The sequence below is a fragment of the Leptonotus elevatus genome, chromosome 17, assembly GCF_054856555.1.
Source record: "Leptonotus elevatus isolate MCC_2025b chromosome 17, RoL_Lele_1.0, whole genome shotgun sequence".
NCBI classification, from domain to species: domain Eukaryota; kingdom Metazoa; phylum Chordata; class Actinopteri; order Syngnathiformes; family Syngnathidae; genus Leptonotus; species Leptonotus elevatus.
The window spans coordinates 12,067,714-12,091,190 of NC_141255.1; the positions used below are offsets into that span (position 1 = coordinate 12,067,714).

Genomic DNA, 23,477 nt, shown 5'->3' on the forward strand with positions numbered 1-23,477 from the left:
GCTTTTAAAAGTTAAATACAACTGAACTGTAGGCAGTGATTCTTTCGCAAACCACTGGGCGGAGCCTAACATCTTTCTATTCTAAAACGGTATTTTTGAACTTATGGACACTATTAATTCCAGTTTTATTGGGTCTCTATGCTCTTCAGGGTCTTTTTCCTTTCTTGCTGTGGTGTTGGACGCAGCCAATTTATACTGCAGCTGGCTGGGTAGTGCGTCTCAGTCTGATAGATTCCCTTGATATTTCCCCCCCACGCCTCTTGCGATGGTGTCTTGGCAGCACTAACGCTGATAACTTCACCTCATTCACTCCGCAGCTTCGGCCCTTTATCAACTTCAGCCAACGGCGACACCGGAGGACGGGGTCAAGAAACAAGACAGATGGTTCAGCCATGGGGCAACGCCTCCTCAGGGTAGACACGAGGGGCGAAGGGGGTGTTAGGTTGCGAATCACCAGCGAATATATAATGTATGGGGCGAAGGAAAAATAATCTCTTTTTCCTTGCTGTTGCCTTTTATAAGGAGAAAAGCCTTCATTGAGATTCACTGAGATGAGATGACGTGTCCAGGTTCACCCTGTTGGGAGGGTAACATTACTTTGGGTAAAAGGGGAAAAAATAAAAAAATATATTCATGTAGGATATTTTCAGTTTGGCGCCCATCAGTATTCTTCTCAGTCACCGAGTGCAAAATTGAGATTATGTTTGACTTGACTTCACGTTGCCGCAAGCTGCTGTCATTGCTTGACGTTCGGCAGAGTCACAGAAGCTCTGACGTGTGTCTCCGGGTCGCTATCTAATCACAATCACTGAGTCCCATACCTGAGCAGATTTGGTAGGAAAAATCATCTTTGCACACATCAAACCAGGAAAATCTTTCAGAGGCATCAGACAATCGGTCCTTTGCTGACTTTGAGCAGATGAAGAGTAAAAGAGCAAAAAGCTGATTTTCCAAATCCGCAAATTTACGTATATGAGGCGGTTCGCTGTATCAGCAGCTTTCACGAAACGAGCACAAACAACATGCGAGGCACACGCAGGTCGAGGGGAGCAAATTGCGCAATGTCACCAAACTTTCCACCAGCCGTCAGCCTGTCGCCCCGTGAAGTCGGCCTTTCTCTGATCGCTGGACCTCTCCGAGCCCCCGCCTGTCTCTCAGCTGTCTGAACATCAAACTCCTGAACGTGTTATTGAGCTGTCGAGGTCGAAGTCTTCTAGTGATGCTTCAGGAATTGCAGTCCTGCTCTTAAACATGGCGGTAAAATAAAATGACAGTTCAGTTCTTCCTTGACTCAAGGGAAGCATTTTAAGAAGCCTCAATAATGTGGGTGAAGGCACGCTTCAAAGCTTCCGTAGCTCATATCCAAAACGAATCGAGTCATCCTTTAATTTGTGCAAAAGCTGACTTGTGTGTCTTTCCGGGTCTGCAGTCTCACCTGGTGGCCGCCTTTGAGAAGAGCCTGAGTAACATGACGTGTCGCCTGCAGTCTCTCACCATGACAGCCGAGCAGAAAGTGCGTGGACGTGACTTCACACTACTCACTTTGAGTTCCAATGAAGAAAAACTGCAGACAGAGGTGCTCATCGTGCTTCGTGCTTCCCCTCAGGAGACTGAGTTGGTCGAGCTGAGGGAGACAATAGAGTCGCTGAAGACCCAGAACACAGACGCCCAGACGGCCATACAGGTGGCGCTAAATGGCCCTGATCACTTCCATAAAGGTCAGAATTATTTATTTATTTTTTATTCTAATTAGTCATATTTAAAGTATTATTTGTATGCATTTTTTAAATATTATTATTACATTTTTTTAAACCTAAAATAATGTAACAGGTGACACTTTTGCAGTTGTTGGATAGCATGCTGGTTTATTTTTGGCACTTTTAGCATCCCAAGTAGTCCTTTATTTACCATGTGGAATGTCGAGTCAATCAACCCCACCCCACTTTTGTTGTGTAATTTAAAATAATAAAATGAAGATAGGCCAGATATTTAAATGTATTTATTTATTTGAGCCTGACCAATCAGAGATTTTTGGGATGAATGCCAATATTGGGATGCTAAAAAAATAAAAATAAAAGCTGATATCCGATGTATTGGCCAATATTTGATATACTATATATGACGTAAGGACACTGTTGTACACAGGATATATGTACTGTGCATCAAAACAACTTCTGATTGTACCCAATGTATGATTTAAGACAAAGAAGCTATTAAATTAAAATAAGAAGTTTACTTAGTAACACTATTAGCATACTGTAAACTGTAAGTTGTAGGAAAGTCTCATATTACAGAATGGTGGACATGGAAGTTCACAGTTGCATAAATGTTTGTCACAGATAAAGCAAAGATAATTTACACACATTTAAAATGACGTATTGATTATGGTGGATATGGCATATAATAGCGGAATATATTTGTGTTTATTTCACACAAAAAATAAACACAAATATATTAGCTAAATGAAAATATATTAACTTACACGGCAATACAATTCTGTACTAACTACACATATGTGATTAATATAAATATCTAATATAAAATAATATAATCCCCCAGGGGGGAAATTCAACAATGAATTATCTGTATTATTAACAGAATTAGGGGGCCCCAAACTCAAATTTAGATGCATTGGGCCGACTCTGTAGCAACATGTTTGTAAAAAATAAATAAATAAATAAAATAAAAACATTTTTAAAAAACATACCACTAATAATTTGTACGCTTTTTCCAGACCTGCGCATCAGACGTCAGCACTCATCCGAAAGCATGTCAAGCATCAACAGTGCGGCCAGCCACTCCAGCATGGGCAGCATGGGAAAGGATGCAGAGGACAAGAACAAGAAGAAGAAAAAGAACTGGGTTGGTGGACCTCACACGCATGCACGCTTATTCATGCCTCACACACTTGGTGGTCATATCACAGTTGCTAGGTGACAGTCATCATCAACATGAGGTCAGCCGCGCTGCAATTACTGTTTGGGGACCAGACGGGATTTCATATTAACACCAACATGAGACTGAGACTGCAAAATGGCCAAAGCCTAATATCAGGGCTATGGATGCTCACTTTTTTCCTTTTCTTTTATTTTTTTAAACATCCCAACTGAGTGTTAAGTGCTTGTTGACTCTCTGGGGCTAGTTGAGAAGTGCCAAACGTTTTTTTGCGACTGAAAGTGCTTTTAGAAGACTCTTAATTGAATTCATGTACCCAAAGGAAGGCCGAAAGCCCCCAGATACGCACTTATTCTTTTAAAACATGACTCCAATGCGGACCTTTACTTCTCACCTCCTTGGTGGCTGTTTTTCCTGCACAGCCAACGTCACTTTGCAGACTCTGCAGTTGCTAAATTGAGCTCATTAGCACTAAATGCATATTAGCACCTAATTAAATCTGCAATGAATGATTCATTTGTACAAATACTGCCTGGGTGCACGTTGGAAGCTGCAAAAAGGAATGAGGAGAAAATGAGTCGACAGCCTTGCCTGACCCATGAGAGACAAATTGTTTACGATTATAATTCCAAGAACACCAAGGCAAGTGATTCTCAACCACGTGTCACGAGAGATGACCAGGTAAAATTATTAGGGGTGTCAAAATTAGTGTGTTAATATGGAGTTAATTTAAAGTATCTTTAACGTCACTAATGTTTTTAACGTGAGATTAATGACCGCCCCTTACTTGGAAAGCAACGCAGCAGACATGTGCAGATCTAAATTTAGCAGTATATAATTTCATAATAACACATATATTTGTGTAAACTGGGGTCAAGTTGTAGTTTATAATTTTGCAGAATATTACAAGTTACTTCATGTAACTTTAGATTAGATAACTCTTGAGTCTTAATATGAAAAGAAAAATGCATTGAGCCGTCACCAATGTCTTACAAATGCAATTATGCCATCTAGTGGCAGAAAAATGACCTCAACACAAATCAATATCACACACATCTTTTTAATTTTAACTAAATTTTATGAATTATTATGAAACTACTGTATAATGACTAAAAGGTGCAGCGATAATTTTTCCACTTTTATGTTGGCAAGAGTATGAAAAATATTTATATATATATATATATATTTTATAAAAATGTGTGATAAATTGTGAGTTAACTATTGAAGTCATGTGATTAATTGCCTGACACGCCCAAAAATTCTACAATTTCACTTAATTGGCCTGAAAATCATTATTGACCCTAAATCATGCTAAACAATGAAATGTTTCCACTAATCCACTATTTTCAGCATACATACTTTTTGTGACATTTTTGTTTGGTGATATTTTTCTCCAGCCTTAGAATAAGTTGAGAAGGTGCACTGCGATCTACAGACTGCAAACTGTTGCCAAGCATCTCATCCTGGTCGCACCTTCACAAAGCCGCCTCCTGTTTTATGTCTGACTCGTCTTGATAACTCGTTCAGTCATTCCTAATGTGTGTGTGCGTGGTTAACACTGCGTGTGTTCTGCATCTTCAGGTGGCTGATTCCATCCCAGCTCAGGTCAGTTGTGTCCTTTGAATGTGTGCAGTGGTCGTTCCCCTCGCCACTCCCTTCCCTGGCCATTCGCTCTCTTCTTCAGTTCTTTTTTTGACCCTCTAAAAGCAACCTCTCTTCTATCTTTTCTGGAAACATCAGCATGGATACGGCCGCCCCGTCATTGCCTGTTCATTTTTAGAAAGAAAAAAAATGCTGAATCACCTCTCCCGCCCCCATTTCATTCTCTACTTACAGCCTTGATATTTGCCTTCCTTTTACCTCCACCAGCAGTGAGCATTGCTTGGAAAACCGGCACGGCGTACCCTCCTGACCTCCGACTGAAATTCTTGACGAGGAGGTTGTCGCGTGGGCGATCCTAACCCCTGCTCTGTTTCTATTTGTGTTGTGCAGCTCCGCAGCTCGTTCAAACACGCCTTCAGCAAGAAGAAGACCAAGTCGCAGTCGGCCCACGACGAGATGGAGGAGATGAGCGACTCTGTGCCGTCCTCGCCCAAGCTGCAGCACGACAACCGGCAGGGCAGCATCGCCACGCTGCGCTCGTCGCCCTCCGCCACCGAGTGAGCTTGCGCGCGCATCCTCGCACGTTTGCTGCACCTCCACAATCCAATGACATTCATGACAAGAGCATCAAAAATGAGGATGAAGATGGATAGGGGGGGGCTGGATTGGCTTGGCCCCAATGCAAGTTGACTGTAGTGAAAAGAGAACAAAGATACAACATTAATAAATTATACAGGAGGTCTCTCTTTAAATTATTATTAGTTAAACTAGAACTGTTGATTTATTACAGGGCTACTTGAGTCATTGAATCATTTTCAACAGTAAGAAGATAATATTTTGTCTATAATTAATGTGATAACTTCATTATTTTTCATGTACAATTAATACCTTTAAAAACTTGATGACATCAAGAAGGCTGAGGAAGTGGGTAACAACCAATCATGGCTCAGATTGTTGTCCAAACCCAGAAAACAGGCGAGCCATGATTGGTCGTTAGCTACTTCCTCAGCACAGGGGATATGGTGATATGTCAAATTTATCCCCCAAAAAAATCACACACAAAAAAATAAAATATTTTTCTAATGTTGGCAATTCTTAGAAGAATATTTATAGCCATCACAAAAACACTCACAGTCAATACAAAGCTGCTTACAAACGCAGTATACATCACGATTGCCTTGGTGAAGGTAATTCCAATAATTGTTGATGAAAACCAAGCATTATAATTTAGTAAAGGTAAAATTGTTGATACAGCTCTTGTATGGATATCATTGATTGTGAACCCTCATATTATTGCGGTCCAGTGGTTGAATTTTTTTTTCAACCCATCATTCCTAATTATCATTATTATTTTATTTGCTAAGAATCAAGTCCGTTCAGTTTTTGTATTCAGGCCAAAGTAGCAAATGTTTTACTTTGGCGCCATCTGGTGGTTTGCTGTTAAGTTTAATTCATTCCCTCTTCTTTCTTTTTTTCATCCATGTGTGAGATGTCTTGTTTTGTTGGTGGTCAATTTATCATTGTTACTATTAATATTTAGATTAATAAGCTATCTAATATGCTAACAAGCTATGGATGAGCCTCATGTGAAGGTATTTTTTGTGTTGAATATTTCAACTGTGGAATACAGTCATTTATTGATGTAACATGGGCTCATGATTGTGTACATTCTAGATGTTGAATTTTGGTGCTTTATTGTCCTCGAAGGTTTAAATGCTTTCCTACCATATTGTGACATATATACGCAGTTACAAACCCATCGTGGCGTGGGTGTCACTTAAGTCGCGGATTTACATTATTTGAGGCAATGCTCGGTCCTTAACCCCTGTGAGTACGGGGGTTCACTGTATGTCTACTTTATTTATTTTTCTTCTTCTTCACTTGTCCGTATTTGTTTTTTGTCCAAATGCTCACTTACTATTCTTTCACTTCTCTTCCACCTTCACTTTTCCACATCCTTTTCTCAAACGTTTTTGACACCCCTCTTCCCTTCCCCGCCGTACGTAGCAAGTGCCTATGTGATCGCGAGTCCACCTCCATTTGGACGCCAAAGAAAAAGCTAAACGGTCACGTGGTCTACATGCATCGATCTCGGTAACCCACCGGGAAAGCTGCGTGTGTGCGTGTGTAGTGATTGTTTAACTCTGCTTTGCCTGAAAGTCTTACAGGAAGTAGAAACAGGCTTGCGGTCACTGCAAACGAAAATCGGTTTAAGCATGATGCAAGTGTGTTCAGAGCACCTCGGTTGCATTTTTCTACGACCGTGCAGTGTGTTTGAGACCAATAACGAAAAGGACGTGACAAGATATAATTATCTAATCAGCTGTAGTATGCATGTCGTTGTGCTCACACACTTTGTAGCAAATGATGACACCCGCCATTGCAAGTTTTTACCAGTAACTCCACACACCTTGATTCCTCTAAAGCCTCCATTGTGTATTTGTGTTGTATTTGCTGTGTCGCCCCCGCCCCGGAAATGACGCCCTCCTCCTTCCCCCACCCCCTTGCGCACCCCCGTGCTAGGCTGTGCGAGTGCACGGAAGCCGAGGCCGAGATCGTCCTGCAACTCAAGAACGAGCTGAGGGAGAAGGAGCTCAAACTGACCGACATCCGGCTGGAGGCGCTGAGTTCAGCCCACCACCTGGACCAGATCCGGGAAGCCATGAATCGCATGCAGGTGAGCTTTCATGAAATGTGCTGTAGAATCACTTCATAAAATACTACGGTAGATTTCTAACTATTGCACATAATCGATCAAATAATATCGAAAGAAATAATTCAAAACAAACAGTTCTTCAAGACTAAATGCAAATGTATTGAACGTCAACGTTAAATACAACTAAACTCTACTTAGGCGGTGATTCTTTCAACTACCACTAGAGAGAGCCTGTGTGCCACACTTTGTTACTAGCGATAAAGATGTGTTAGGCTTCACTTAAGTGACTGCAATAGAATCCGATCTATCCGAAGAGTCTCACTTGTGATGTGGGGATCATGTAAGGCTTCTTATCGCCAACTTAACCTCCAACACAAAGGGAGCCTTGATGTTCAAAAAGGCGCTTAGGGCCCGTAATTCCGATACAGCGATTTAAGGCTCACAACAGCAGGCAGCTTGGATGCCGCAAAGTAGTCACTTTTATTTGCTCTTTGAAGAGCAGAACTGAGCGGCTTTGAATATCGTTTGTATCAGATTTGATCGATTGCTGCATGGTGCGACTGCAGATTTAGCTGGAATGTCTTTGTAGTAGTTCTTCTATGCAACTTTAATATCGCTCCAGATGGGGTTACGTCAATTTTACTAGTTGGCCTTAACTTTATGAGAGGGGGGTGGTCTGTATTTTCAGCCTACTTACAGTATGATTTTTGAGGGCTGACTGCTGATGTAGAAGCAAGAATTCTTCTTTGACTTTTTCAGTCTTTTTTTGGTTTGTTTTTGTGTTAACAATTAGTTTCCCAGTTTTCTCACAGTTGTTCTGTCTGTTTGTATTGAAACTTGATCTACATTTTACAGTTGTATACTCTACTTTCATAGTGCATCATTCTGATTCACTTTCGGTTAATTATATGAATGTTCTTTACCGGCATATTCGTGTGTGTATATATATGCAAATAATAATAATAATAATTTTTCACAAATTAACTCTTTGACTGCCATAAACGTTATAAAACGTTTAGCATAAACCTAGGGAAGGGCGCCGAGGACGTTAAAAGACGTCCCCTATGTTTTTTTTTTTTTTTTTTTTCAAAAACGGGTGCAGGAAAGCCTTGGGCAGCTGTGCTGAAAGTATCAGGCTGATCTGATTAGTCAAAGACTCGTTTTGGCCCCTAGAGGGCAGCGATGACTCTCTTTGCACAAGGTTGGATGGGCCGCCCACCGTGGGCGTCAGTAGAAGACGTGAGGCGGAGCTAGAGTGTTGAGGAGACAATGGCTGATCCAAGCCACAATGGCTTGACCAAGCAACCGGTTACAAGCAGCTCAGCTTGAGCATTTTTTTCAAAGACGGAAAGCATCAATCAATACTAAAAAGCGCATTGATGTCAACGATGATGATGACAACGAGCTCTACGCCAAAGTTGGAAGCTTTGGCGTGACTGTTATGAACACGTAGTAAGCCTCACGGCTAAGCGCGGCTAGCGCTGCTAAGGCCGGAAAACGCGCACAATAGCCGGCCGGGTACTTCTACACAATCGGACATTCGATCGGGCGATGGAGAGTTGGCATCGACCAATGCAGATTGATGATGATGATGAAGATGACTCCGAGCTCTACGCCAACGTGACTGTTATGAACACGTAGTAAGCCCCACCGGCAAAGCGCGGCTAGCGCGGCTAGCGCTGCTAAGGCCGGAAAACGCGGAGCTGCACAAGCGGACATTCGATCGGACAATGAAGAGTACCCCGAGTCCAATGCATATTCATCGGAGGAGCGGGTACAGTCTGATCACGGAGAAGACACTGTTTCTGGACTACGATGCCACCATGAATGGAGTGGATAAAATGGATCAGAACATCTCCTACCAACCCGGTATAGCAACTGAAGGACACGGGGAAGCGAGACGTAACACCACCGTAACGTAACCGTAGCATGATCCTGATATTAGACTTGATGACACACTGCAGTATATACTTGCTATTCCCCGGAAAAAAACGGCCGGCATGAAAGTGGCGCACGCGAAGAGGCAATCTTGTGCAAATGCTGTTGCGTCTCCTTGCACGCAGGAGAGTGTTACAAAAAGAAAAACTGTCGTTGAAACATCCACATATTTGTAAATAGCACCACAGTTGCACACATTTGTAAATAGTTTGCCAAATTGTTGTCAAATTGTTACACTGTTGAATGTAAATAAACGTATTTTGCTATCAAAAAACACTTTTTCATTCTTGGTGGTAGTGTTTTATAGAAGTAAAGCACTATTTAGGTGTTTGTGGCATCATTCATGGACAAAAAGAAGTGTCAAATTCACTAGAATGCATGAAATAATATCGTTTCACTAAAAGCTTGATTTCTCCGTATTTTGGTCCAACACAGGCGAAATTGGGTCAAACTAACCATTTTCTATTGTTGATTACTAAAGAACGGAATAAGGTAGAAACAAACTCTTTTTTTCTGATGAAAGATGAAAGTCCAATCTTTCATTTGGTAGTACGTGTGTTTCCATAGTCCAAACAGAACATTTTCTGTGGACCTTGAAAATCAGTCAAAATGCTTAAATCGGCTGGCACTGGCGGCATCCCTTTTCTGAAAACGTCTGGCAGTCAAAGAGTTAAAGCAGTTCTTAGGTGTCTTGGAAAAAAAGTTTTCCAACATTATTTTGTCGAATTGCACAAAGGCAAAAGAATTACAGCTCACTTAATGTCCCCTTGTCACTCAAATCACTCTGTTTTGGGGGGAGATTCTGTCTAATGCGATTGAATGCTGATGAAGCTTTTGTTACCATGACAACCAGGGTGACATTTTTGTATTCACGAGAATAAATGAGCAACAAAGGTGCCACTGCCTTCCTCAATGTGCAGAACGAGATCGAGACGTTAAAAGCGGAGAACGACCGCCTCAAGTCCAGCGGCAGCGCCACTCCGACCGCCACTCCCGCCAAGACGGCCCGGCCGCCCTCGGAGACCTCCAGCACGTCCTCGTCCTCCTCGCGCCAGTCCCTGGGCCTGTCTCTCAACAACCTCAACATCACCGACACCATCATGTCAGGTCAGCTGAGCATCAGCGTCGATCGGAAGCGTCAGGCGTGATCAACTTTGGCAGCCTGACATTTGTTCGGAGGTGTGAAAACACGGAAAAAAAGTCACTTAGGTCGTTGACCTTTCGTCCAAAGAAACCAGGCAGTCTTCAAATGCCAATTAGAATGGATTTTGTGGATTAAATTTGCCATATGCTTTATCTCCTTTTTGAAAAGTCAATGAGTTCTTCCCTCTGGCTTGCGCGCGGTAATTAAAAAAGCCAAGCTCTCCTGCGAGGAGCGGCCTTTCTCGTTATTTGATGGTGGGATGAGCGAGAGCAGTGAGGCGTTTGAGGACCAGTGGGCCGGCGGGCCCTTATCGCCCCAGCGCACAGCCCTCGGATGTAGAGATGCCAAATGAATACTAAGTATGCAGTCCAAAACGATGAACAAAGATTAGACAAGAGAATTATTTAAATCTTGCAATGAGAAGTGTGCTGCATTTGTAATTTAAGCATTGTATAATCATGTACAATCAGTTTTGATTGATTGCAAACATCACTTGCAGTAAATACATGGAGATTATTAACGTCCCTATGTTTGGCCGTCAGATATTCTGCTTGACGACAGCTACGAAGGTAACCTGCGCAAAGAAGGCCGCAGCGTGCGGATTGTGGTCAGCATCAGCAGCGGGCCCAGCACGACCAAGGTCAGCCGTGACAGCCGCGCCTTTAACTCTTATTGGAGAGTTTTATATTTCGGATTTGCCTCAACGGCTGGATTGGTCTATCAACAGGGAACGCACATGCAGGAGTACCTGATTGGCTCCATTGGTGTGAGTGGGAAAACCAAGTGGGACGTCCTGGATGGGGTGATCAGACGCCTCTTCAAGGTAAACTGCAAGCAGATGCGGTACCAAGTAAAAGTATGAAACCAACATGAGGTTATTTGTGTGTATAGATACACTTAAAACTATGAGGAAAGTCCAGCATGCATCATTTATCCAACAATATGAAGTCAAGCCACCATCCATCTGATCTTAGGGTGGGCAAAGTATGGCCTGCGGGCCACATGCAGTCCGCTCCGTTCTATAACGTGTCCTGTAATTTGTGTAGTCATTTAGATGTTTTTTTCTTACGGAATTGGTTAATTAAACAAAATGTTTTATTTATCTGTATTTAATTCGATAATTGGTTGATCTATTGTAATTTATCATACTGTAAATGATAGAACAAGTACAATCAAAATTAGAATGAATAATTTTATTTTAAATGCATACTATTTCAGTGTTTTCCTAAATTTGATTTGATTAAACTTATCTGACTGGTTGGTTAAATTATAATTAAATACATAAATAAATAGTGAAATTGCTCAAATAGGTGATGAATAAATGCAAAACAAATAAGATGCATATTGAGTAAATCAAATTAATTAAAATGTTCTCATCAATTGGCTAATTTATATAATGAAAAATATAAAATGATAATACACTGAAAATGTTAGTAAAATAAAAAAATTAAATAATTAGTTAACTAATTAATTATGATATAATTAAATATAAAATTAGAACTAGCATTTTTTTCTTGAAGTAGTTTTATTTTTTATTTTTTTGTGGGTCCTGCCTTTTCTGAAGCTCAAAAACAATTAAACAAAAATAAAAAATAAATGATAAACTACTTTGTAAGACAAACAAATAAACAAAATAATAATAAAATAAAGCACTTTTAATTCTTTATGATTACAAGTAAAAAGATTGTTTTCTGATTGCAATCCGTCCCTGCCGCGTTGCAGGAGTACGTATTTCGGGTGGACCCGGTGAGCAGTCTGGGCCTGAGCTCGGACAGCATCGTCTGCTACAGGATGGGCGATGTGGTCCGTGCCCACTCCTCCGAAGTGCCTGAGCTGCTGCCCTGCGGCTACCTGGTGGGCGAAAGCAACATCATCAAGATCAACCTCAAAGGTACCCACGACGCACTTCCTGTTTGAGGCAGCCAGACGCTGGCACGTGACACTCACTCCCCCTCCTGGCAGGCGTGAGGGACAGCAGCATAGACAGCCTGGTGTTCGACACGCTCATCCCCAAGCCCATCATCCAGCGGTACCTCAACCTATTGATGGAGCACCGGCGCATCATCCTGTCGGGGCCCAGCGGCACCGGCAAGTCCTTCCTGGCCGCCAAGTTGGCCGAGTTCATCATTTCCCAGATGGGCCAGGAGGTGACAGAGCACAACGTAGCCAGCTTCAACGTGGACCAAAACTCTAGCAAGGTGCGCACACCGGTAAACACAGCAAGCATCTTCATGTATGATCTTTAAGTAAAGCGATATTTTCTAATTAAAAGACACATTTGAAATGTGAAATGCTTTTTCATTCAGTCCAATGGGGAAAGTTTATTTGAGATACTTTCACATTCTCCCTCTCTCCTCTTGTAGGACCTGCGTCAGTATCTGTCCAACCTGGCGGAGCGCTGTAATTCCGAGGGCACGGACACGAAGCTCCCCACTGTGGTCATCCTGGACAACCTCCACCACATTAGTTCCCTCAGCGACATATTCAACGGCTTCCTCAACTGCAAGTACCACAAATGGTAGGTTGCTGTGTGATGCTGCTGCTGTCGACTGAAAATGACATCACGTCTCACCTGTTTTCAGGGTTTGGTCATGCGATAAGATGAGCTGTTGTAAGGTTAAACCACTGATCTGAATATATGACTGGATAGACGCCCGTGCTAGCCGTTGAAGTCACAAGGCGGCCATCTTGCTCCTCCCATCTCGCGAGCACGGTATACGTACAGATTGGACATATACAGCTCGTAGGCAGGTAGAATAGGGTCCGAGGGCGGGGTGGGGGTGTTTGGGGTGAGGTGGTCACTATTTTTAAACAAGTAAAAAAACAAAATTTTGAAGTGATTGGAATGTGCTGCTTTGAAGACCCCCTTTTTCATTTATCACCAAGATTAGATTTGGAAGAGAAAGAGCTTTTGTTGAATTACAGTTATAATTCTTTAATAAATAAATAAAAATAAAAGTTTCCTCCTGTAAACATCATTAAGCATATAATTTATACATGTATTTAAGGCAAGTTGTAAAATATCTGCAGTCCTCTTGTTTATGTTTATCATGCTGTTTCTACTAAGTACTTTCTCAAATGTTCTCCAATTTGGATACTGTAAATGTGTTGGATCGTGTGCCGAGAAACGTTTCTTGGGAGGAGCAATATGGCGGCCTCGCAATTTCAAAAGTCTTGGCCTATCGGCTATCCAGTCATATAGTCAGATCAGTGGGTTAAACAAATACCAAAACAGACAAATATTCTGCCTGAAATGTATATATTTATTGTTGTAAGCATTACAGGACCACAAAAAATGTTGCTATTTTATTATTAATAATTTAAAAAATTTAGCAGATTTTTTCCTGCCGAATATCAGAATTGGCATCAGCCTAAAAAAAAATCCATATCGCTCAGGCCCTAGTAAGTACATTTATGAGTAAACTGGGATGAGATCATCATTATTTGCGCGTATATACAGTGTTGTGTGAAATTTTTCAAATGTAAAAATATGGTTGATTAAACACTAGACTAGAGAAAAAAAAATTGCACAGCCCTAATGACCATGTTGTCTGCTTTAGCCCTTATGTGATTGGGACCATGAATCAGGGCGTCTCCTCCTCCCCCAACCTGGAGCTGCATCACAACTTCAGGTTTGTCACCACAGTTGAGCAACATCTATCTGCCATCACACATATTTGACCATGACGTATGTCATTTGGCTTTTGTAGATGAAAATAGACAATATGATGCTTCCTTGTTATAGCCATCAGTAGCACGAGTGCCTTCTAACGAGCGGGTCTCCTCCTCCGCTCACAGGTGGGTGTTGTGCACCAACCACACGGAGCCCGTCAAGGGCTTCCTGGGCCGCTTCCTGCGACGGAAGCTGATCGAGACGGAGATCCATAAAAACGTGCGCAGCAACGACCTCATTAAGATCATCGACTGGATTCCCAAGACGTGGCAGCATCTCAACGGCTTCCTGGAGGCCCACAGCTCCTCCGATGTCACCATAGGTCCGACACGCACAAGCACATACAGTATACACTGTTTATATCACCGCCATCCTTGAGAAAAATGGCCCGAATGATTTCCTATAATAATCCACGGTGCCTAATTATGAGGCATGGCATCACAACAATTGAGTGAATTGAAATCAAGTTGACTTGACTTGGTGTGGTCCCCCACAGGTCCTCGTCTCTTCCTGTCCTGTCCCATGGATGTGGAGGGGGCGCGAGTGTGGTTCACCGACCTGTGGAACTACTCGCTGGTGCCCTACCTGCTGGAAGCAGTTCGAGAAGGACTTCAAGTAAGCAGGACGTGATCAGTCGCATCAGTCCACATTTCAAGTGCAAAGCAGATTTAAAGGGGAAGTCAACCCCCCAAAAAGTTTTTTTGTCAATAATATGTTCTATGTTCCCACTAATCTAAATATGGTTGCCTTAGTGGAATATGAGTCAAGCAGCAAAATCCAGCAGTTTTTATAGATATCAACAGGCGGCCATTTTGCCACTTACTGTCGAGTGAAGATGGCATCAATGTTGCTCAGGTCTCAGGAAACAACCAATCACAGCGCAGCTCCAGAAAACAGGTGAACTGTGATTGGTCGTTGCCCGAGTCCTGAGCAACATTGATGTCATCATCAGTCGACAGCAAGTGGCAAAATGGCCGCCCCCTGAGGTGGATAAAAATGGCTGGATTTTGCTTCATAACTCATATTCCACAAATGTAATATTAATCAGAATGTCATGTTTAGACTAGTGAGGCACATATAACATACTATTTTCAGAAATGTTTAAGGTTGACTTACACTTTAATATTATTGTAAGCCACTGTTATATTATGCACAGTGTGAACATTAACACTGTGCTTAATAGGGAGGGAACAAGTTTTAGTATATAAATCTAACTAATAATTGATTAAGTATTTGGCATAAATTTAAAAAGAAGTATGTTTTAATTTCTGTCTCTTTATTCAGAAACAGGCCATCATTTCAAATTAACAGCGCAGAAAATGCACAAACGTAGATTAATTATCATTCAGTTACTGGTTTGGTAACCTAAGATATTTTATTTTGAAAGACACAAAGATAATTACTCAGTCTGCTTCCAAGGATTTGGACAACATTAAATTAGACATTAAAGACCATGCAAAAAAAACATGCTTCCTGAAGTGCTGCACAAGAGTGTAAAAACAGCCCATTTTAATCGCTTGGCAGCTGTACGGCAAGAGGGCAGCGTGGGAAGACCCGTCCAAGTGGGTGAGCGACACGTACCCGTGGCACACCGCCGCCCCTGTGCAGCAGCAGGACGGCCAGACCTTGCTGCAGCTCAGGCCCGAGGACGTGGGCTACGACGGCTACAGCTCGTCCAAGGAGGGGGCCTCGTCCAAGCAGGTGTCCCAGAGCGACACCGAGGGAGACCCCCTGGTAAGAGACGCGGGACGTTTGTCCCCGTGTTGTCCTACTCAACTCGAACTTAATTGTATTTGCACGTTCGCAGATGAACATGCTGCTGAGGCTGCAGGAGGCGGCCAACTACTCCAGCGCGCAGAGCTGCGACAGCGACAGCGCCAGTCACCATGACGACCAGCTGGACTCATCACTGGAGTCGGCGCTATGAGAGCCGGGCTGACCCCACCCGCTTGTCGTGCAAATACATGACCAGTTGTATGGTTTCATTCAAATTTTCCTGCTTCCTCTGTCATATCAAACGAAATTCTAGAAGGTAACTAATTACTCTTAAATTGACAAAATACTCCCTAAATGTAACTAATTACTCTTGAAATCTATGAAATTCTCCCTGAAGCTGACCTAAATACACTTACATTTACAAACCACTCCCTAAAAGTTACCGCATACTTTGAGAATCACTAGTTGGTAACTATCGCACAAACTATAATCCCAGATATCATAGTCAAACTCATCTGACTATTTGTGTCTATTTGACACAGTCCAGACATGCAAATTCCTAATCAGCCCTCTGGCGCCCTCTTGTGGCACGTGAGGGTTTTAATTCCAATGCCCATCCCAATTTGTCATCCTATGTTAGTTTCCTACATTTTCACAATACAACTTGTCATGTAAGTGCACAAAGGGTTTTTCGAGTTGCTATCCAAGAAGAAATGGAATGTCAGGCTCGGCCGCCATCTTGTTCTTCGTCTTTGGAACTGGAATATTGTTTTGTTTCTGTGTTCCATCCCACTTCCATACAGAAGTTTACAACATGAGTAGGGAGATGGGCAGGTACTATTGTTGATGTATTTCTTTGTTTACAGAGGTGCTTCTCTACAGTCATTTGGTCTAAGTAGCCTTCCAAAGGCTTGGTCACTCTTCCACCGCAGTGGCCATTTACAGTAGTCCAAATTACACTGCTCTGTGAGATATTCTGATGCTCTTCAGTGGCCATAATGGAGGTGGGCTAACCCTAACCAGGCACCTCGCTGACCTTGCATGTCAACAACCAATCCGCCACATTAGGCTACTGTGAAGAAAATGGATTAAAGTGCCAATGTCTCCCCTCTTTTGTGTTCTTGCGAAATAACGATTTGCTCACTGAGTACGCAGCCGGCGTCCATGACATAACAAAAATACTTTAACAAGGGAACAATGTTATTGGTGCTTACTCGTTGCCTTAAGTGTGCAAGAAGTTTTGGGGGGGAGGGAGAGTGTGGAGGGGGACTCTCCTGCTTCCATTGACTTTGCAATGACAAGTGGTTTATATGGATGCTTAGCTATGGATGATTTGCTTCCTGTTTCCCTTTTTAACAGGCTTAAAGTGCAAAATCAAAGAGTTCGTGTTGTATGTGAATTCTAAACTGACCAATATTGTGAGAAAAAAAATTATATATATATATATATGTCATTTGGGGGGGGGGGGGGGTTGTTTTTCCACCCAGTTGAGCTGGGCTCACTTGAACTGACAGGAGCACAACCAAATTTTTTTTCTTAGCATGCATTTGAGCTTTTTGACTAATTGACTAATTGAGAAGAGATATTTACCTTTATGTACACATACGCGTATTGGACGGAAGCCATTTTCAATTGTATTTTATTTTGAATGCGTGGGTTGGTTTTGCACACTCGGGCGGGTTGTAAATACTTCAGTCTTCTTGCACAGAAAATCAAAGATGCATTCGCCCGGTTGATGTTACACTAACCTGTAAATTATTGTTAAAAAAAAAAAAAGCTGCACAAAGTCAAACAGATGTGCGTCTTTGTGATGTGTGTGGACGCAGGAGGCACACGGTGTGTAGATAGAAAAGTGTTCTCACTACAAATCACAAAGCTGCTCTTTTCCAATAGGCTCCCACCTTTGCCATGACATCCGTTTGATTGTGTCATTCGAATCTTGCTGGGCTGCAGAGGCGCTGGCGCAAATTCAACACCGTACTGTATAGAAAACATCACAGGTGCTACCGGTCAGCCAACTCCCATCCGAGATAACACAACCTCAGGACAATCCCACCGTCTACAATCCTACCTGTTGTCAGCTTCATGCGCCTCTGCAACTGGGCATCTGGATTTGCTGGTCAACGGAACTGCAGTTCTCTTTCAATCCAAACCCATACAGCATTTACTCTGGTTTTGAGATGAGAACACTCTTTTCTTTCTTCTTTTCGGGTGAAACATTTGTCCTAATGTTTTATATTTTGTACATTTGTATGTAACATATCATGTAAATAGACAGAGACAGTGATTTAACTCATCTGGAGGATTTTGTAGTCTTTGTAAAAGCTCTAAAAAAATAAATGGTATTTGGTGTCACAAGCAAAAACTGGTTGTCCTGATTTTTTATTCACAAAACAAAAGTCACGAGTTGCAACCAAAATTTCAAAACTCGCAACCATGACACTTTTTGAAGTTTCGGAACTAATAGTCTTATTTGCAAAACTGTTTTTAAATACAAATCCATTATTTTGTTTGCAAATATTGTATTATTTATTTATTTATTCAAGAAAATTGTATTACCGGAGTTTGGGAACTCACAAATGCCGCGAGAATTCAAGGTAACCGAGGAATGGGCTTTTACTTTGAATTTCAAACTCTTACGGTCACACATACAGTCACACTTCCGGTTGACCCCTTCGCTTTGAATGATCGACAGCGCCAAACTTGAGCCTCTCCGAGGAGGAAAATGACAACGGAAGAACCACAATGGCGAAAAGTGCATTCGTTTACAGGTGTAATTCCTCGTTCCAGACACGGACACCGGGCGGTAGCCATCCGGGAGCTGATTGTAGTGTTTGGAGGTGGAAACGAAGGAATTGCAGAGGACCTCCATGTTTACAACACTGGTATGCTAACACTAGCGTAGCGGCTAATGTTTTTAGCGTTAGCCCTTGCGGAAAATGTCACAAACGTCGAACTATTGGCACGCCCGCGTTATTTAAACTTTATGTTTACTTTATATTTATGGATATTTATGTGGAAATGGTAAGTTTGCTGAAGTATTATGTTTGGATCCAGACGTTAAGTAAACTTCAGACAGTAGTGGTATACTTGTTTACTGTATTTTTAAATACAGTAGATGATTCATTTATCTTTTTTTGTAAGTATTTGTTTTTCTGACACTTTTCACCTAGCTCATGTGAAATTTGACATAAATAATATTAGGGAGTGGATATTTTGCCGTGAACCGCTCTGATTGGTCAATCGCCGGACTACGTGGATCCTGCTTGTTTTACCACCTTCTGTGTCTTCAGAAAGTTTTTATTTTGTTTTGCCACTCAAGGCTATATTAGGCATTACCAGCCTAACAATAACATTCAGAGCATAGGCTGTTGTCCAAAAATTGTAGTTATAAAAAATAAAATAAAAATAAAACACATACTGAGTGGGATTCAAATGCGTGGCACGTTCATAGCATAATAATCATAGGTGGAAAATTGGCGGTCGCCGGTCACGGCAAAATATCTACTTTGATAATATCAACTGTAGCATCATGAGTGCTTAAATGATATTTCAGGTTACATCCATCCTTGTTTATTAAATGCTGACATTTCTTCTAGTCTCAAAGCAGTGGTTTCTGCCTGCGGTGAGAGGAGACATCCCCCCTGGCTGTGCTGCCCACGGCTTAGTCTGTGAGGGCACTCGCGTACTAGTCTTTGGTGGCATGTTGGAATATGGCAAATACTCTAATAATCTCTACGAACTTCAGGTAACATTTTCCTATTTAGTAATATACCAGTAGTATTTCGTAATACACTGACCAACATATATTTGATGATCCAGGCTAGTCGGTGGCTTTGGAAGAAGCTGAAGCCCAGAGCGCCCAGGAATGGCCTACCTCCGTGCCCGCGTATCGGTCACAGTTTCACCCTCGTGGGTAGCAGGTGTTATGTGTTTGGGGGGCTGGCCAATGTCAGCGAGGACCCCAACGGCAACGTCCCACGGTATGTTGAAGGACGGACAGTGATGTGTTACAATGAGGTAGCCCCGGACTATAAGGCCTTGAAATAAAATTCCTGATTTGACTTCTAGAAAAAGGAAAAGACAATGATGTAATGTTTGATCAAGAAAAAAAAAAATCATCTTGACAGTCAGACATCCAAAGTGAACGGCGCTTTGCTATGGCAGATACTTGGATGACCTGTACGAGTTGGAGCTGCAGTCTGTATCGGGGGCGAGAGGCTGGAGCATCCCAGAGACAAAAGGGGGCGGTCCTTCAGCACGGGAGTCGCACACGGCCGTCGCCTACAACGGGCTTGGCTCTCCGAAGCTTTTCGTCTTCGGAGGGATGCAGGGCTGCAGATTAGATGACCTCTGGCAGCTTGACCTCAGTAGGACTACTAACGCGTATGCGGGTGTTCCATAGGACCCAAGTCGCAATCTTTGTCTCTCCTTCAGACACAATGGCGTGGTCACCGCTTGAAGCGAGGGGTTCCGTGCCCCTACCCAGGAGCCTTCACTCTGCCAGTGTGATTGGAAACAAGTGAGAGATTTTGCTTCAGCTCTGATGAATCGCCAATACAATGAGATTCAGATATTTATTATACTACGTATACTTATAGTAAAGGTGCTCTGTCAATAGATGGATTAACGTGTTTTGCTTTTGCCTGCAGGATGTTCGTTTTTGGCGGCTGGATTCCTGTTCCAGAGTCCGAGAAGCACAATGCTGCAGGGGTCAAATGGATTTGCACCAACTCCTTAAGTGTGCTTAACTTCGGTCAGTACTTCTCGGTACATTTTAGTACGAACTGGTGCCGACGATAACATCAAATCTTCTCTCGCAGACACGATGAGCTGGCAGAACTTCGGCCCGGAGTACGACGACATCAGCGGGCAGCTTCAGGGCCGCAACACCCGGAGCGACGATCACGACACCGGCAGGCCCACGGCCAGGGCCGGCCACTGCGCGGCCGCCGTCGGATCCAGGCTCTACATTTGGAGCGGCCGAGATGGTTACCATAAGAACTTCTACCAAGTTTGCTGCAAGGACCTTTGGTACCTGGAGACAGGTGAGAAGCGCACCATTTCAAGTCATACGTCTGACGGCATTGAATTTGCGGCGTGGATTTCAGATCGACCGGCCTCGGCAGACGCAGTGATGCTCATCAAATCCACCGTCGGCATGCTTCACGTGGCGTGGCAACCCCTGTCGGGCGCAGACTGCTACATCCTCCAGATTCAGCCCACGTGCCCAGCAGGGAGCCATCCTCAAGCCGAACCGGTTGACCCCACTTCCACGGGCGCAGACAGGAAAGATAAAGGTGCACAGAAATTAGGGATAGACCGATAATTGGCCTGGCTGATTATCGGTAACAGGCTTCTTTTTTTTTTTTTTTTTCTGACGGCCGATAAAAGGTATATTGTTATCTAAAACCATTTTAATCTCAGGGAGCTATTCCTTGAAATTGTCACCACTTTTTAAGAGATGTTGCTGACCCTGGGAACCTTCAAACATTTTTAATGTTGAAAACTATAGCTAGAAAGCTACAGTTTTTACTTGTTTAAGTTTCCATTTAACGTTTTAAGACGTACTGATCATTTTGGGAGTTGGGAGCTCCCCGAACATTTTGTTAGAAATGTAAGAGGACGTACAGTATTGTCCTAAGATTAAAAAAACTACATTTTGAAAAGTCAGAAAAAGTGTTCAATAAACATGCTTTAAGACATTGCAACAATGTGAAGATTGGCATTTATATTTAAAAAAAAAAAAAATATTATTGCAAATTTGGGGCAAGAGGCGATTAAATTTTTTCAATTGTAAATAATCGCATGACTTCACTAGTTAACTCACGATTAATCACAAATTTTATATCAGTTCTAAATATACAATAAAAAATTCTAGGTTTTCATACTCTTGTTAACAAAAGTGGTGAAAAAAATGTTTAACTAATAGAACTAGTTCAAATGAATTTTTGACGTCAATGGCAGTGAATGAATGTAAAAATAAAATATTTAAAATTTGGGGCATCAGGCGATTAAAGTTTTTAATCGTAATTAATCGCATAACTTCACTAGTTAACTCGCGATTAATCACAAATTTCATATCGGTTCTAAATGTACAATAAAAAATTTGAGGTTTTCATACTCTTGTTAACAAAAGTGGGGGGGAAAATGTTAAACTAATAGAAATAGTTCAAATGAATTTTTGACCTTTACAGCCATCAATGGCTATGAGTTAAATTCTGAAAATGAATATCAGCTCCAAATATTGGTTATCTACTATTAATCAGATCAGCAGCGTCTATCTCTAACAGAAACAAATGTTTCACTTCCTAAGTGCTTGCAACAACATGTCACATTTAGGGATATTCTGCTTTAAAGCTGATGTGTAAAAAAAAAAAAAAAAAAAAAAAGTGCTACTGTATTTAAGGGTCATGCTGAAATTTCACCCAAAAGCCATTCAGCCCAAACTTTTTGTGAGTAGATCTATATTTTGCCTTAGATTCCCAGTCCTCGCACTGTGCAAGTGAATGCAACACCGAAGAACGGGGGAACGCATCAGCACAGGTATGCGATAGTCCTCTCGCAAAAGCACCACTTGAGCTATATTTCTGTGCAAGTTGCATATTCTGATTGTAGGATAGTTCAAAGCAGCACGGCAATCAGACAAACCCATCTAGCGGCCCCCAAGAAGGGGGACGGGATTCGTCAGGATTTGCTCACCATCCAGGAGGTAAATTTGATGTTAAGTCCTCTAAAAATTGATTAAAAGCACGATTGATTCCGATTCTCTCTCTTTGCTTCCGTTTGCCTCGAAATATAGCTGAGAATCAGGTAAGCCATCTTCCTGACCTGTCACCTGTCACTATGTGTGTGTGTGTGTGTGTGTGAGTCTGAACTACAAATGGTCATCTCCTGCAGAATGCAGAGGAAGCCACGTGGTTTGATGTTGGAGTGTTCCGAACCCGCTTTTCTGAGGTCCAGCACTATTATCTGCCAGCTGACAACAACCAGCTGTCTATAAACTTCAGCAGGCCTTCTACTACTAAAGAGGTCAATAAGCAGTGATTTGGGGTTCACTTAAAAAAAAAAAATAATAATAAAAACAGGCTGCTGACGGATTTTCCGTCCTTCCAGTGTCTGTGGACGCTGCCGGGTCCTTACGACTACCAGGAGAGAGAGAAGAAGGAGCTGGATCCGGGTCGGAGTTACCGCTTCAGAGTGGCGGGCATCAACTGCTTCGGCCAAGGAGACTTCAGCCAGGTCAGCGAGTTCAAGACGTGCCAGCCCGGCTTCCCCGGAGCGCCGTCGGCAGTCAAGATAACCAAGGTCAAGCATTTATGACACCAAACAGGAAATGATACTAGCTTAGGAAATATTGACAGTATGTCCGTTATCTTGTCTCTTTTTTTAATCTTTGAACAAAGGCAAACGATTTAGTCCACATTACGTGGGAAGCTCCTCCCTCTCCGTCAGGCCGGATCCTGGAATATTCCATGTACATGGCGGTGAAGAAAAGCCGCTCGTCCAGCTCGGAGGGTCCGGGCCAACTGGCGTTCATCCGGATCTACCGCGGCGTCAAGATGTTCTGCACGGTCAGCTCCAACCACCTGGTCAACGCGCACCTCGACTGCTCCGCCTCCAACCGGCCCGCGCTGGTCTTCCGCATCGCGGCCAAGAACGAGCAAGGCTACGGCCCGGCCACGCAGATCCGCTGGATTCAAGGTCGGCAGTGAAAACGGCCATAGAGGAGCGTATCAACTTGAGCCCAACTCCTGCTTGTCTTCTTTTTAGATGCTTTTAAATTGCGAGGCGGATCCAAGGCAGACGGCGGCGCCGATGACTTTGACGCTGCCGACAGGTGAACGGAAAAA

At 42.6% G+C, this 23,477-nt stretch overlaps 2 protein-coding genes across 17 annotated transcripts in view; both read left to right on the forward strand.

The window, feature by feature from the left end:
• nav3 (neuron navigator 3) overlaps positions 1–17,989 on the forward strand; it is a 188,647-nt gene extending 170,658 nt beyond the window's left edge. For 10 of the 16 annotated variants that reach the window (XM_086058357.1, XM_086058359.1, XM_086058350.1 and 7 more), the window contains 17 exons: positions 1,430–1,513; positions 1,607–1,718; positions 2,735–2,862; positions 4,477–4,500; positions 4,888–5,054; positions 7,021–7,174; positions 10,012–10,198; positions 10,778–10,875; positions 10,963–11,058; positions 11,958–12,126; positions 12,198–12,445; positions 12,599–12,753; positions 13,796–13,867; positions 14,034–14,230; positions 14,405–14,523; positions 15,433–15,642; positions 15,716–17,989. In XM_086058357.1, the coding sequence (XP_085914483.1) occupies positions 1,430–1,513; positions 1,607–1,718; positions 2,735–2,862; positions 4,477–4,500; positions 4,888–5,054; positions 7,021–7,174; positions 10,012–10,198; positions 10,778–10,875; positions 10,963–11,058; positions 11,958–12,126; positions 12,198–12,445; positions 12,599–12,753; positions 13,796–13,867; positions 14,034–14,230; positions 14,405–14,523; positions 15,433–15,642; positions 15,716–15,835 (2,340 nt within the window). In that variant the 3' untranslated portion in view covers positions 15,836–17,989. Of the gene's footprint in view, positions 1–1,429; positions 1,719–2,734; positions 2,863–4,476; positions 4,501–4,887; positions 5,055–6,504; positions 6,592–7,020; positions 7,175–10,011; positions 10,199–10,777; positions 10,876–10,962; positions 11,059–11,957; positions 12,127–12,197; positions 12,446–12,598; positions 12,754–13,795; positions 13,868–14,033; positions 14,231–14,404; positions 14,524–15,432; positions 15,643–15,715 lie in introns of all 16 variants that reach the window. The other 6 variants (XM_086058354.1, XM_086058367.1, XM_086058366.1 and 3 more) reach the window with 5 other exon arrangements.
• A 311-nt stretch (positions 17,990–18,300) lies between these two features.
• hcfc2 (host cell factor C2) lies at positions 18,301–23,468 on the forward strand. Its single transcript, XM_086059081.1, has 15 exons — positions 18,301–18,509; positions 19,224–19,372; positions 19,447–19,607; positions 19,792–19,994; positions 20,062–20,146; positions 20,277–20,380; positions 20,448–20,672; positions 20,736–20,924; positions 22,106–22,170; positions 22,243–22,336; positions 22,427–22,437; positions 22,525–22,656; positions 22,741–22,932; positions 23,031–23,328; positions 23,398–23,468. Exons 1-15 carry the CDS (start codon positions 18,350–18,352, stop codon positions 23,466–23,468), a joined length of 2,139 nt encoding a protein of 712 aa, XP_085915207.1. The 5' UTR covers positions 18,301–18,349.
• Positions 23,469–23,477: the final 9 nt, after the last annotated feature.